The 15,552-nt window shown below is 44.8% G+C and overlaps 1 protein-coding gene across 1 annotated transcript in view; it reads left to right on the top strand.

The window, feature by feature from the left end:
- Window positions 1-15,552, top strand: part of BLTP3A (bridge-like lipid transfer protein family member 3A) — a 71,462-nt gene that overhangs the window by 47,904 nt on the left and 8,006 nt on the right. Inside the window, exons 9-17 of the mRNA XM_080663217.1 lie at window positions 2,907-2,993; window positions 3,506-3,676; window positions 4,087-4,226; window positions 4,619-4,760; window positions 5,012-5,205; window positions 5,408-6,864; window positions 12,030-12,226; window positions 14,452-14,606; window positions 14,691-14,841. Coding sequence (XP_080519343.1) covers window positions 2,907-2,993; window positions 3,506-3,676; window positions 4,087-4,226; window positions 4,619-4,760; window positions 5,012-5,205; window positions 5,408-6,864; window positions 12,030-12,226; window positions 14,452-14,606; window positions 14,691-14,841 — 2,694 coding nt within the window. The remainder of the gene's footprint in view (window positions 1-2,906; window positions 2,994-3,505; window positions 3,677-4,086; window positions 4,227-4,618; window positions 4,761-5,011; window positions 5,206-5,407; window positions 6,865-12,029; window positions 12,227-14,451; window positions 14,607-14,690; window positions 14,842-15,552) is intronic.

Genomic DNA, 15,552 nt, shown 5'->3' with positions numbered 1-15,552 from the left:
GGGCTTCCGTCTCCCTCCCCCTTGAGAAAGCCAGCCATGCACTCAGCAGCCAGTCTTCCCCACGCGCACGTCTCCCTACCTCAATCTTCTGCAGCTCTTCTGAGTCTCAATGTGCTTTTCTCTTTCCTTCTAGTTGTAGAATTTCCACTCAGCCAGCTTTCCTGTGGTTCTGGATGATGTCCGTTTTGTCTTTTAGTTGTAGTTTTGAAATTGTTGTTCGAGGCAGCAGTTTAGGTGTTTACCTATGCTGCCATCTTGGTTTCTCTCAAATTTAGTTTTTCTTAACCTTGCATTGAATAAACATAAGATTTATATTTATTCTTCTTATGTATAAAGCACAGATAGACATATAGTACATTAGTAGTATATGTCTGATATACAGTATATCTGAAGTATTAAAATTTCATAGAGGGTACAATTGGAAAAAATATATAAAAAGGCTCTTTAGAGTAATTATGAAAAAAAGATTGAGAAATGGAAAAACTGGTGTAGGTGTATCTCTTGGTAGGATGTTGATTAGTCAGAACTTGTGAGATCTATATTGGAGGGAAAGGACCCTCCTAGTTGTAGGTTTGCCATTTTATACCTACAGTATCTCATGGTATTCCCCTTCATTGTAGTAAGGGACAGGGTGGACGTGCAGACCAGGATAGGGCAGACAATACATATATGTAGAATAATCCCTCCTCTTACAGTTCTTAGAGTTGAGTTCAAGAGGTAAGTATTTTGAACTCTTCATTAGTAGATTGCTTGTCTGTATTTTGTTCTTTTTCTGGAGTTTAGTTCTGTTCTTTCATTTTGGACATGTTTCTTTGTCTCCGCATTTCAGCAGCCTCCCTGTGTTTATTTCTATGTATTACGTAGAGTTGCTATGTCTTCTGGGCTTGGTAGAGTGGCCTAATGCAACAGGTATCCTGTAGGGTCCAGTGGCACAGCCTCCCTGATCACTCAAGCTGGGCACTTCAGGTGTGTCTCCACGCCCCCCCCCCCCGCCCCCGCCCGCCCCATTAGGCTGTGTATACTCTCCTGTGGTAGTTGAACCTTGACTGCTGTTGGCACGTCAGTGGGAGGGATTTACCCCCAGGCTGATCAGCTGCAAGGCCTGGCTGACTGCAACCACCACCCACCATGGAGGATCAGCTATTTAGGGGCCCATTCCACAGAGTGGTTCTTGCAGAGATACCTATAAAACTTCAGTGGGTCTCTGGTGCCTGCTGAGTGTGTTACTGTGGAGGTGGTTGGGTGGTGCTTGGAAGTAGTCTGAAGCTCTCATACAGGTGTGCTGGCTCTGGGGTCTCCCAGAAAGTGCAGGCCAAGATCAGTCACTGTCTGTGTTCTGCCCTGGGACATGAGGTTTGAGCTACAAAACTAGCTGCAGATGGCTGCTATTTGTGCTGGGCTTGGAGATGCCTAGGAGAGGCCAAGCCTGGAACCAAGGCCAGCTGCTGCTAGTACCAGGCCTGGAGCCTCTTAACGAGAGGTATGGGGCATGGTGAGGCCAGATGCTGCTTGTCTGAGAGATTTTAGGAAAGTGAAGCGTGAGCCAAGATAGGCCATTCATATGAAAAAGCCACTGGAAACAGCTTGGATGGGTCCACAAGTTTGGTGGGGCCAGGTCTCAGGGAATCACCAGGTCAGGGCTAACAGTGAGCCAGATTGATGGAGACTCAGATATGGTGCTGGCCTCCTGGCTCCGTGGGGAGAGCTCATCAAAAGAGCAGTGCCTCTGCCAGCACTTCTGTCTGGGAGAAAGCTGCTCCCCAGCTCTCCCCCTGATGCCAGACAGTTCAGTTTCTCCCTGTATGTCCATGGTATCTTTTGAGCTGATATCCCAGTGCTGGAGCTCAGAGTGAGTGAGTCAGAGTAAGTCTATGTACAGGCCCTTTAAGAGGAACTGTCTGGGACTTGGTGTCACTCAGCCACAATGCCTGCTGGTTTTTATAGCTAGAAGATATGGAGACTTTCCTTCCTGGCACTGGAACCCTGGGCTGGGGGCGGGGAGAGGGGGTCTGGTGTGGGGCTGGGTCCCCTTGCTCCTCAGGGAGGACCTTCGCAGCCAAGATATCCCTCCTGATTTTTAATCATTACATGTGGATGTGGGACCAGCCTGTTCCATGTCTTTGCTTCTCCTACCAGTCTCAATGTAGCTTCTTTAAATCACTAGTTGTAGGACTTCTATTCAGCTAGGTTTCAGGTGGTTCTGAATGATGGTAGTTCTGTAGTTTAGTTGTAATTTTGATGTGGTTATGGGAGGAGGCGAGTACTGCATTTTCTACTGCACCATCTTGACCAGAATTTGATACTGTAATTGACCTTTTGCTAAAAGTCCCAATTTACCTACAATATTCTGTATGTTTATTTTACAGTGTTCTTGCTAGTGTAGTATTTTTAGTATTCCATGGTATTTTGTATGTGCAGTACTTAAAGATTGTCTAAATCACAGCTTTCACTCTGAGGCCAGGGTATGAAAGGAAATAACATGGGTCCTGCTTTTTGAGGGGGAATCTGCCTTATGCCTCTCCAGGTGTTGTGCTGAGGGACAGTAATACAAGTATTGTTAGGTTTGGAGGAATCAATCAATCAATCTAGGTTGGTATCATGTATCTATGGGAGACCTGGGTTTGGAACTCCTAAATCCTGAGTTTTTCAGTCTCTTTTTGCCTTTCTGGAAATTTGGCAGCCATTTATAGAGACAGAGAATGTATTTTTTGGGGGGGATGTTTAAGAGCACGTCCATTGGCTGTTGCAACTCGAAAAAGGAGGGACTCAGTCTTGAAAATCACCTGATGCCATGGTCTTGGAGGTGCACTGTGTATCAGGTCCTGAAGAGAACTTTTAATGCTTCAAGAGGTGCTTAGGCATCTTCGTTCCTCCTGTTGCTAATCACCTTTCTTTTTGTTTTATAGGTGTCTCTGCAAACAGACTCATGGATGGTGCCATGCAGCTTACCTTCCGCAAGATGGCATTTGACTATTACCCCTTCCACTGGGCAGGTATGGGAATTCTGAATGGGGCCGTTCTAGCATGGCCCAGGTATTGAGCACAGATTCCTGGGTTCATCACCGACTGCCCCGCAGGACGGTGCGAGGGCTTGCAGCACCTGAGATATTGGAAATAGCCCTCTTCCAGACGACACCTTCTGGAAACTTTCAGGGTCTATTATAGGTGATTCTCTATGAGGGATTAGAGGGACTAGGGAGGGAAGGCAATGCCCGAGATGTAGCTTTTGATTCTGCCCTCTGCCCCTTACTTCACTGGTTAGAGCCTCTCCAGTAGTCTGTAGTCAAAGATGGTGGCATCCAGAAGCTGGCCTTTGGGAATCTGAGGGGATGGTCACATGTGGAATCCAGAACTTGAGTGCTCTTGTTGATTTTTACATATCCCAGAAAATTCTGGATTAGGGTTTAGGGATCAGATTCTGAACTATGACTGTACCAGTGGAAAGGAAAAATTGGACATTGGATCATGATCTTGGACTAAAATCTTTTGCTTTTTTGTTGCACAGGTGATAGCTGCAGACACTGGGTACGGCACTGTGAGGCCATGGAGACCCGAGGCCAGTGGGCCCAGAAATTGGTGATGGAATTTCAGAGTAAAATGGAGAAGTGGCATGAGGAGATGGGTCTGAAACCTCCCTGGCACCTGGGGGTAGACTCTCCCTTCCAGAAAAAAGCAGGTGGGTTGCAAGGAGCTGGAGGACTCCTGTTGCTTAGCCTCTGGCTATTTCCCTTTGAATATCCAGTGAGACAAAGCACTGGACTAGCTGGTTATCCCAACCTTATCCCATGAGAGTCATTAGTGACCTTTTTCTTTACCCAGTCCTGTTTGTCCCTAGGGATGGCTGCAGTGTTGTGAGAGGGTGCCATCATCTCTATTCAGTCACTGTTGCTTAGTTTTAGGGAGAAGATAATTTTTGAGTTCCATCCAGAAGCTAGACAGTGTTAGGCTGTCTTTCCTACAAATGGCATTAATGATCCTAGGGTCATCACTTTATAATCCTGATTAGGATTTTTTACTTCCTAATTCTATTAATAATGAGAGTTGAATGTGTCTGAGTGTCTTTCCCACCTTTTAATTTTTATTTAGATTCTCTCTCCAGTACTCGAAAGAACCCCCTTGAGAGAAACCCGTCTCAAGGAAGAAAGGCTGCCCTTCGGCCTCCAGCGTGGAATCGCTTACGCTCTAGCTGCCTGGTAATACGGGTGGATGACTTGGACATCCACCAGGTGAGGAGTCCAGGGCACGGGGAAGCGTGATTGGAAAGGGGTGGGGCAGTTCCTTTGGAAGGCAACAGTGTGAACAAAGTTGTGGAATTTGGGGTCTGTTTCCCTAACTTCTGGGTGGGTTGACACGTTTCCTTCTGAGCATGTCTGTTGAGATCTGTACTTGGGATTCCATCAATTTCCTGTGAATATCTTACTATAAACCTTCTAAACCTTCCATGGAAAACATGAACTTGTGGATAGTGTTAGGCAGGTGGGAGAATGCCTGGGATACATGGAGAATACGTGTAGAAGCACTATGCTCCCTGGGACAGTCTAGAAGGATAGTAGAGGAAGTGGAGGAAATTCTATTCTGGGTGCAGCACAGATGCTAACAGCAATTTGTAATAACATAGGTTTCTACAGCTAAACAGCCCAGTAAGAAGCCATCTACACTCCTTTCCTGCAGTCGGAAACTTCACAACCTACCCGCTCAGGTCTCCGCCATTCACATTGAGTTCACAGAGTATTATTTCCCAGATAATCAGGAGCTTCCAGGTAAGCATCGGAGGTGGCCATTTCTTCCTATCCAGGCATGATCTTCCCGTTTGTCAGACTTGGGACTATACTTATATTCTCACTTGTTGTTAGAGTTTAGGGTATTGGAGTTAGTTTAGCACACCTTTGTTAAAGACACTGCCCTGTATAAATACGTACCTTTGCTCTCTTGATAGTCAAATGAATACTAGCTGGTAAGTAGGAGTTGAGCTGCTACTTTGTACATGGCAATTCTCTTCTCTGCTTTCCAGTTCCCTGTCCCAATCTCTACATTGAGTTAAATGGTCTGACATTTACTGTGGATCCTGTCAGCTTACTCTGGGGAAACCTCTTCTGCCTGGATTTGTACCGCAGCTTGGAGCAGTTCAAAGCTATCTACAAACTGGAAGATTCCAGCCAGAAAGATGAGCACTTGGACATTCGACTGGATGCCTTCCAGTTGAAGGTAGGGAGAGAGTGGGATTCTTGTTCCCTGTTGACAGCCACAGCTGCATTTCGCCCGTCATGATCCAGGGTTCTGCTCTGTCCTCTTGACAGAATAAGGAAAACAGTTTCACAGCCCCAGTGGTCTTTCCTTGTGTGTTAATGGTGGGGCGTGCAGATATTCAGATGGCCATTCTGAATTGGGTTTCCTTTTCTCTCTGAAGGTAAGCTTCCCACTGGAGAAGAGAGAGCAGGCTGGGCTGCATCGGCCCCAGGCCCTAGTCTTCTCTGCATCGGCCATGACTGCCACCAATACACGTCATCCTCCACACTGCAGCTGTCCAGACCTCCACAGTCTCTTCCAGGGTTTTGCTGCTTCTGAGTTCTTTCATTCCAATTATGTTCAGTTCCCCAAGGTTCCAGGTGGCTTCAGTCTCCTGCATATGCTTTTTGTGCAGCATGCCTTCCAGATGGATTCCAGCCTCCCTTATGCTAACACCCTCCCTCCCCAGAGGCCTAAGGCTTCCCAGGATCTCTGGTCCATCCACTTCCCCCAGATCTCCTTGGACTTTGAGGGAACCGAGAACTTCAAAGGCCGTACCTTGAATTTTGTGGCCCCCTTCCCCTTGTCCATTTGGGCCTGCCTACCCCTGCGCTGGCAGCAAGCCCAGGCACAGAAACTTCTTTTGGCAGCAGAAGGGAGGCTAAAACCATCAGCCAGCTTTGGCAGTCCTGTCCAGTCTGGGGCCCTGGCTCCTGACACTGTGTCCCATCTGAGGTCAAAGACTGAACATGATTTGAAAAGCCTGTCGGGCCTTACCGAAGTCATGGAGATTATGAGAGAAGGCGGTGGTGGTGTGGACATCAAAGAGCCTCTGACCGAGCTGCAGGACACGGCAGAGGTTCACATGCTTGTACACTCCCCTGAACATGTCCGAGTGAGGCTCGACCACTACCAGTACTTGGCTCTGCTCCGCCTGCAGGAGGTGCTCCAAGGTCTTCAGGAGCAGCTGATTAAGGATACAGAGGCCATGACTGGGTCTGCCCTGCAGGACCAGACAGCTTGCATTGGGGTCCTCTTCCCCAGCGCTGAGGTGGCTCTGCTTATGCATCCTGCCCCTGGTGCTGCCGAAGCTGACTCTGTGGGTTTAGATACCACCAGCCTCATAGATTCGGAGCTGTCTCCTTCAGAGGATCGGGAACTGAAGTCTGATGCCTCCTCAGAACAGGGCCCAGCAAGCCCTGAGAAGTTTTTGGAGGACAGTGGCATTGAAAATCTGGATGCAGCCCAGGATAGGTCACTGCCTCTCCATAGTGATGGAGAGCTGCAGCACTCAGCTTTTCTTACACAGCAGTTGGCAGGGAAGGGCCATGATGCATTCAATTCCCTACAGGCCAAGAGACTGAGCAGAGCCCAGGCATCCAGCTCACCAGCTGCCCCGAAGCCCCCAGGTGTTAGGGATACCGCTGTGAATGGACAGGGTGAACTTTCACCCTTGAAGAACATTGAGGGAGAATTGTCAAGTGCTATTCATACGACCAAGGATGCCACCAAGGAGGCTCTGCATGCCACCATGGACCTCACCAAGGAAGCTGTGTCTTTGACCAAGGATGCCTTCAGTCTGAGCAGAGACCGAATGAGCTCCACCATGCACAAGATGTTGTCCCTGCCCCCAGCCAAGTGAGTTGTTCTCTGCTTCCTTCAGTTACCCCATCTCTTCCTCCTAGTTATGGTCATAATTACAGTCTTTTACTGTGAGCATTTTTAGAGTGAAATGTACCGTGCAGTCTCGAAGAATGCATAGAATGGCCTGTTTAATGTGGCAAAGCCTTTGGTTTTCAGAGCTGCCTGCAGGGCAGGGCAGTGGAGGTATTTTTCAGGCTAGTTGGAGGGTAACAGGTACACTAATTGGAGAGACTCATTTTCAGGCTACATCTGATTCTGTGATAAGTGAAGAACCAGAAATCGCAATAAAATAACAAAATCCCATGTGATTTCACTTGCCTCCACATATCATAAACTATTCTTGAGCAGCTTTCAAGTCAACTTATTGCTTCTTAAGATTAAATTATCCCCTCTTTCTCTGATTCGCTGTTATATCAGATATACTATATCAGAATGATAATGCCTGCCATCTGTATGATATTCTAGTCTTTTCAGTGAGCGCTAGTGTAGCATTTTGTTTGATTTGATCCCCACGGCAGCCTGGTAAGGTAGCTGCAAATATTTGTATCCTTAGTTTATAGCTGAGGAAACAGGCCTCAGGGAGGATGTGCCCCAGAAACCTGTGTTGTGGATAAAAAGCTGGGCTTTGGATTTGCTCTTTTTGATACATCTTATCAATGTCTGCCAGGAGAATAGAGGAGGAGGAAGTTCATCCTCTCATTCAGCAATAATTTTTAAGCCCTACTGTGTGCCATTCTCTGGGTAGGCACTGGAGGTAAGTAGGGAATAAGCAGAAACACAGAAATGGAGCCAGAAGAGTGGAAAGGTACAGATTTTCCATTGGGTGCCTTGTGGTTTTAGGAAAGATAATGAAGACTACAAGAAATCTTTGCTGGGACATTTTGTGATTTGGAGACCTCAGTATGAAAACTGGTGGCTTAAGAGCTTTTGTCTGAGTGGATTGTCTTAAGTGGATCTCTCAACATTGCCGGTGGGTGTTCTTAGAACCTGCTAGGCATACATAGTCTAGGAAGAAGGAAACAGGAACACTTTTAAAGGGGTGAATGATATAATCCCTGCCAACATTTATTGAGTGCTTTTTATGTCAGGCACTGTCCTAAATACCTATAATATTAATCCTTTGAACTCTTGTAACAACCCTATAAGGCGGGTACTGGTATCACTCCCATTTTACAAATGAGGGAACTGAGGCTCAGAGAGGTAAGGAATTTGCTCAGGATCACACAACTTGTGAGTGGTGGGGCGAGGATTAAAAGCCTGGACTCCCAGTCACCAAATGTGCTGCCTTCTCTAAATGCAGAAGAGTAAGGGAGATGGGAAGGAGGAGAGATAAACAGAGCAGAGAAAGGTGTGGGATACAAGCTCTTTTTTAAACACCTGCAGTGACTTCCTGACTGTGCAGGCCAGTGGCCTTTTCGCAGTCCTCACCCTGGACTCCGCAGTGGCAGCAACTCCTGCCAGTCAGTTCATCCTGAGCGTGTGTGACTTCAGAGGGAGGAGTCTTTTCTTCTTCCTTAGCTGCTCTCTTCTTCCTTTTATCCTGTAAATGTAACCATGTATTCTCATCACCTTGGTCACAATTTTTTAATTATTAAAATGATTGTGCTCACTTTGTTGACAATGTAAAAAATAGAAGAAAACATGAAAGCCGCTTGTAATGATGCTGTCCAGAGATAGCCACTATTTACATTTGCATCTATTTTCTTCCAGTGTTAATATATATATTTGTGTATCCATGTGAATGCTGATATGTGTATACACATATATACACAAATATGGTTTTTACAATGGGATTATATTTCTATAGGATATAGAAAATGTCCAGTTTTATTCACTTAATGTTTTATTGTGAATATTTTTCCATTCGTTTTCCTATTCAAAAATTATGTGTACATAATTTTTTAATGGCTCTATTATGTTCTAGCAAACTGTTGTATCATGATTTATTCATCCATTCCACTATCTAGGGGGAACTCATTTAGTCTGTTTCCAGTTTTTCTCAGCTAGATCCGATGCTGTGTTAAATGTCCTTATTTTTGTGAACAATACTGGTTATGCAGATTAAATCTAGAAATAGAATTATTGGGGTCAAACACTACAAACATTTTTAAAGTTCTTGATGCATTTGCCAAACTTTCAGAAGATTTATATCAGCCTGTGCTCTAGGTTATTTTATCCATTTCCTCACTTCTGCTATATTCCCTATTTTCAATCCTGACTTCCCTCCCCTACTCATTTAAAACTATCTACTGCACGTAGCTCCACAGAGATGTCCCAGGAGTGCCTGAAACCTCACATACATACAACTAAATTCCTCATCTCTCCCCAGACCAGTTCTTTCCCCTTTTGGTATCATCATTCTGCTCGTTCAAGTTCTACATTTTGACTCTGCTCATTCAGTCATTTGTCAAGTTCGGACCACAATTCCTAGAGCAGGGATTCTTAGATGTAAGCCTGCTTCAGAATCAGCTGGAGGGCTTGTGAAAACACTGCTGAGCCCTACCCCCAGTTTCTCATTGAGGGAATCTCACATCAGTTGCTTCTGTCTGTCCCCAGATGTCAACTGTTTTAGAAAACAATTAATTGAATTCCTCATTGAAGTCTTTACTTTTTAACTTGTTAGAAAAAGCCAGGCCAAACTTCCGAAAACACAGGTATGATCTTGTTATTTCCCTACTCTAAAACCTTCAGGCTTTTTCCTCAAATATTCCCTGAATTTAATTGAAATATTTTGTGTGGCATAAATCACATGGCACTTTACAGTTTTTATTTATTTACTAGAGGCCCGATGCACGAAGATTCGTGCAACAACGGGCCTTCCTTCCCCTGGCTGCTGGCACTGCCTTGGCTCTGGCCAGAGCCTCCTTTCCACCTTCCCACACTGCCCAGAGGCCTTGAGCAGCTGGGGTGGTGCAGAACGCCTCTGTCCCGCCCCACCCCCAGCTGCTGGGCACCTGCATATGCAAATTAACCTGTCATCTTTGTTGGGTTAATTTGCATACTCACTCCTGATTGGCTGGTGGGCACCACAAAGGTACGGTCAATTAGCATGTTACTCTTTTATTAGTGTAGATTTTAAACTAGAGGCCCAGTGCATGAGATTCGTGCACTGGAGGTGGGGGGGGTGTCCCTCAGCCCTGCCTGTGCCCTCTCACAGTCTGGGACCCCTCAGGATTGGGCCTAAGCCAGCAGTCAGACATCCCTCTCACAGTATGGGGCTCTTGCAATTTGGGACCCCTCGCTCCTTACTGCTCGCCTGCAGCGGAGGCGGGAGAGGCTCCCGCCACTGCTGCTGCACCTAGCGAGCCGTGAGCCTGGCTTCTAGCTGAGCAGTGAAGCACACTGACCATCAGGGGGCAGCTCTTGTGTTTAGCATCTGCCCCCTGGTGGTCAGTGCGCATCATAGGGACTGGTTGTTCTGACATTTGGTCAATTTGCATATTAGCCTTTTATTATATAGGATAATCAACTGTATTTCTTTAGAGTATATCAATACTGAGCAGAAGGTACAGAGATTTTCCACAATTCCTAGAGCAGGGATTCTCAGACGTTTTCCAAACACCTTCATATATAATCTTTCATCCAGGATTTTCTATAATTTGGCTGCAACCATGTGGTAAAGTGAAAAAAAGTGCTTTGCAAGAAGGTAATAGACTTGGGTTTTTCTTTTTCTTTTTTCTTTTTTTTTTTAAGTTCATCTTTAACCATGAGTCAGTTTCTTCACCTGTAAAATGGGAGGGTAGGATTAAAAGGTATTTGAAGCCCTAGCCAGTTTAGCTCAGTGGATAGAGCATTGGCCTGTGGACTGAAGGGTCCCAGGTTCGATTCTGGCCAAGGGCACATGCTTGGGTTGCGGGCTTGATCCCCAGTTGGGGGCATGCAGGAGGCAGCCGATCAATGATTCTCATCATTGATGTTTCTATCTCCCTCTTCCTTCCTCTCTGATATTAATAAAGAAATATATTTTATTTAAAAAAAAAGTATTTGAAGGCTTCTTTTCATGGTGTTATGCCTTTTTAACTTTATCTTCCATTTCTTTCCCTAACAATTTATGCTCCAGTTGGGTTGAGCTACTTACTAGTTTCTAAAGCAGTGGTTCTCAACCTTTCTAATGCCGAGACCCTTTAATACAGTTCCTCATGTTGTGGTGACCCCCAACCATAAAATTATTTTCGTTGCTACTTCATAACTGGTATTTTGCTACTGTTAACGAATCATAATGTAAATATCTGTGTTTTCCAATGGTCTTAGGCGACCCTGCTAGCGAACCCTAGCAGGGTCGCCTAAGACCATTGGAAAACACAGATATTTACATTATGATTCGTTAACAGTAGCAAAATACCAGTTATGAAGTAGCAACGAAAATAATTTTATGGTTGGGGGTCACCACAACATGAGGAACTGTATTAAAGGGTCTCGGCATTAGAAAGGTTGAGAACCACTGCTCTAAAGGGACTTTTTGTTTTCTGGTTCTATGCCTTTGCTTATGCTGTTTCTTCCCCATAAAATGCTCTTTTCCCTACCTCTTTCAGAGTCCTTCAAGGACCAGCTCAAATGATGTCTCCTTCCACAAAGCCATTCTTGATCCCCTTCTCCTCATCTTTCCCCCTCTTTGATAATATTGCCTGGCCTTTGGCTTGTACCTCTGTCCCTCTCTTATGGTATGTGTAACTTACTCCCATATAGTGTTATTTATGTTTGAGTCTCCTCCTGCCTTCTAGATGATAAATTCTTGAGGACAGGGGATGTCTTATTCATTACTTTATTCACCCTCCACCTCTGCCCTGTGCCTAGTATGGTGCCTTGTATGCAGAAGTTATTCAGTAAATACTTGTGGAATGAATGTGGGTGGACTCAGGTTCTATTCATTAGCATGGGCTGTAGGTAGTTGTTCTCTTCTCTAAAGGGATGACTTTAAATAACCTTGACATTGAATGTTGATAAGGGAGAGCTGCTTATGCAGCTTGAAATGCTGGAATATGAGGATTCATAAAGGCCACCTGTTAAAATGGTGTGACACCCCTTCCCCCTATAGCAGGTAATAGTTGACATCAAAGTTTATGTATATAATAACTGGGCTGAAGGGATGGGTATTGCAAGGGAACGAAACAATGTTTCTGAAGCCACATCTGTGGGTTTTGTTTTTGATTTTTGAACAGGGAGACCATGGCCAAGATAGATGAGAAGGTGGCAGCCCCAGTAAGTGGAGGTGCTTCCCGACTCCGATTTTTTTCCATGAAGAGGACAGTATCTCAGCAGTCATTTGATGGTGTCTCATTGGACAGCAGTGGCCCTGAAGACCGGATTTCAGTAGACAGTGATGGCAGTGATAGCTTCGTGATGCTCATGGAGTGTGGTAAGTGGAAGCAGAGCCAGCCAATGTTCAGAAGGGGTTCTTTCTGCTGCTTGTATTCAGACTGGTAGGATGCAGAAGGAGCTGAGATTTGATAAAATAGACATTTTCTTAAAACAGAAAAAGAAATTTTAATGGATTTGTGGCTAGCTTTATCCCCACATCTAGGTTATTGTTTAGTGCCTGACCTTTATCACAGAATGAGACTAGTCTTACAGCCACCCAGCTGCAGCATAGCATTAGTTTTGTGACTGGTGTCAATGGTGTGTGTGTGTTGTCTGGCTATGTATTTTATTATTGAAAAATAACTAGGAGCTTTTTGTCAATGATAAAACAAATAACTTTTAGGAATTAGATCAATTAGCATAGTAAATTACACTGGAAAGCAAACTTTTAAAATTGTTCCTTGCTCTAGCTGGTTTGGCTCAGTGGATAGAGTGTTGGCCTGTGGACTGAAGAGTCCCGGGTTTGATTCCGCTCAAGGGCACAAACCTGGGTTGCAGGCTCGATCTCCAGTTGGCGTCGTGCAGGAGGCAGCTGATCAATGATTCTCTCTCATCGGTGTTTCTCTCTCTCTCTCTCTCTCTCTCTCTCTCTCTCTCTCTCTCCTCTCCCTTCCTCTCTGAAATAAATAGAAATACATATTTTTAAAAAATTGTTCCTTAAGTTTCTAAATGAAAAAAAAAAAAGAGAATGTACTGTTTCTTAAGCTGAGTGGTGTGTGCCCATGTTTGTTTTGTTATTATTATTTTTAAATATATTTTTTATTGATTTCAGAGAAGAAGGGAGACGGAGAGAGAGATAGAAACATCAATGATGAGAGAGAATCACTGATCAGCTGCCTCCTTCACGTCCCCCATGGAATCAAACCCACAACCCAGGCATGTGCCCTGACTGGGAATTAAACTGTGATTTCCTGGTTCGTAGGATGCTCAATCACTGAGCCACCCCAGCTGGGCTGTTACTATTATTATTAATTCCTTATGGGAAATTTCAAATATATATAAAAGTAGACAATGAAATCATGAACCCTCATATACCCATTACCTAGCTTCAAATATTAAGAACACATGGTCATTTTTGTTTCATACATACTTCTGCCCACTTCTCTTCTTCCCATATTATTTTGAAGCAAATCCCAAACGTATCATTTGATCCATAAATATTTTCATTATGCATCTCTAGAAAATACAAACTTTTAATTATGGTAAAAGACACATAAATTGACCATCTGAACTCTTTCAACTATAAGTCAATGGCATTAAGTACATTTAGATAGTTGTGCAACCATCTCTACTCTCCATCTCCAGAGCTCTTCATCCTGAAAAAATGAAACTCTACCCCCATACTCCTGTAACCATCATTCTGTTTTCTTTCTCTATGAATTTGACCACTCTAAGTACCTCATAAGTGGAAGCATACAGTACTTGTTCTTTTGTGAACATCTTGTTTAACTTAACATAATGTCCTCAAGGTTTATTCATGTTGTAGCATGTGTCAGAATTTTCTTCGTATTTTGTTTATCCATTTTTTTAAATGATATATCTTTGTTGATTTCAGAGAGGAAGGGAGAGGGAAAGAGATAGAAACATCAATGATGAGAGAGAATCATTGATCAGCTGCCTCCTGCACGCCCCCAACTGGGGATCGAGCACACAACCCAGGCATGTGCCCTTGACCGGAATCGAACCCGGGACCCTTCAGTCCCCAGGCCCATGCTCTATCCACTGAGCCAAACGCAGCCGTGGGCAAACTACGGCCCGCGGGCCGGATCCGGCCCGTTCGGCTGTTCTATCCGGCCCGCGGAGCTGAAAGAGCGGAGGGTTCTCTTGCTCTCCCCTCCGCTCCTTTACTTTGAATTTATATTAGTTCACACAAACACTCCATCCATGCTTTTGTTCTAGCCCTCCGGTCCAGTTTAAGAACCCATTGTGGCCCTTGAGTCAAAAAGTTTGCCCACCCCTGAGCTAGGGCTTTGTTTATCCATTTATCTATCCATGGACACTTGACTTGCTTCCATTTATAGATTTTTAAAATATTTGAAGAAATACCATTGCACTTTTAAAAATTAATAATAATTCCTTAAATTCATCAAATATATAGTTAGTCTTCAAATTTCTAGTCTCATAAATGTCATATTTTGTCTTTGCAATTGTCATTGTTTTTAGAGATTGTATTTGAACAGAAGTTTTTGACTTTCAAACTTTTTTGTTGTCTTTCTTATGCAGAGTCTGGTTCAGAATCTCTTCCACCAGGATCTCTTCCAAGTGTCCTGGACAGCGCTGGTGTTCAAGGGAGCTCCATCGTGGAAAGTTGTGGACAGCGGTCACCGGAGGCCAACAGTTTGGCCCCACCCAGTGGGGAAGACCTCCATCCTCACCTGGTCAGCTGCTCTACTTCCTTCTCTGCAGAGGGCAGGCTCTAGGCTGGAAGCTCAGGAATCAGCTAAGATAGTCTCCTTTTACAGGTCTCCGTTCTGGTGCTGAAGGTAAATGAGGTCTCTTTGGGGATTGAGGTACGTGGTGAGGACCTGACTGTGGCCCTGCAGGCAGAGGAACTGAGCCTGCAGCACCTGGGCACCGTGGGACTCTGGCCGTTCCTGCATGGACAATGCCCAGGTAAGGAGGGCGGCCATTCCAGGCAAGCTGGTGGGATTTGTCTGGGGCAGCCATAGCTTAACTGGTTTCTGTCACTGCTCCAGCGGCAGCTGCCCTAGCCAAGCCCTTAGCCTTTCCCTCCAGTAGCCATTGCGGGGAGGAAGGACTCCCAACGAAGCCGCCTTCTTTCTAGGAACTTGGAGCTCTTTCATTTCCCACATGCTCCTTAAGCTTATGCGTGAAGACAGTGTCCACTTATTCGTTCGTGTGGCTGCTGACATCAAATTATATCTACCAAGGAGCTTCTGTCACTCAGATTAAATCCTTTGATGTGTGCCGAAACCGGTTTGGCTCAGTGGATAGAGCGTCGGCCTGCGGACTGAAGGGTCCCGGGTTTGATTCCGGTCAAGGGCATGTACCTTGGTTGCGGGCACATCCCCAGTGGGGGGTGTGCAGGAGGCAGCTGATCGATGTTTCTCTCTCATCGATGTTTCTAGCTCTCTATCCTTCTCCCTTCCTCTCTGTAAAAAATCAATTAAAAAATATTAAAAAAAATTTATAAATCCTTTGATGTGAATTATCATTTAGACTTTAAAAGATGACAGGAAAAATCTGGGCTTGTATTACATTTCATTTAAAATTTTGATCTTTAAAATATTCAGGTAAATACTAAGGAATACTTATAAGGTATATTTAAGGTATAAAAAAATAACAATACAGTGAATCCACGTA

The sequence above is a fragment of the Plecotus auritus genome (assembly GCF_963455305.1).
Source record: "Plecotus auritus genome assembly, chromosome: 4".
NCBI lineage: Eukaryota > Metazoa > Chordata > Mammalia > Chiroptera > Vespertilionidae > Plecotus > Plecotus auritus.
This window is presented reverse-complemented; position numbering and strand designations above follow the sequence as displayed.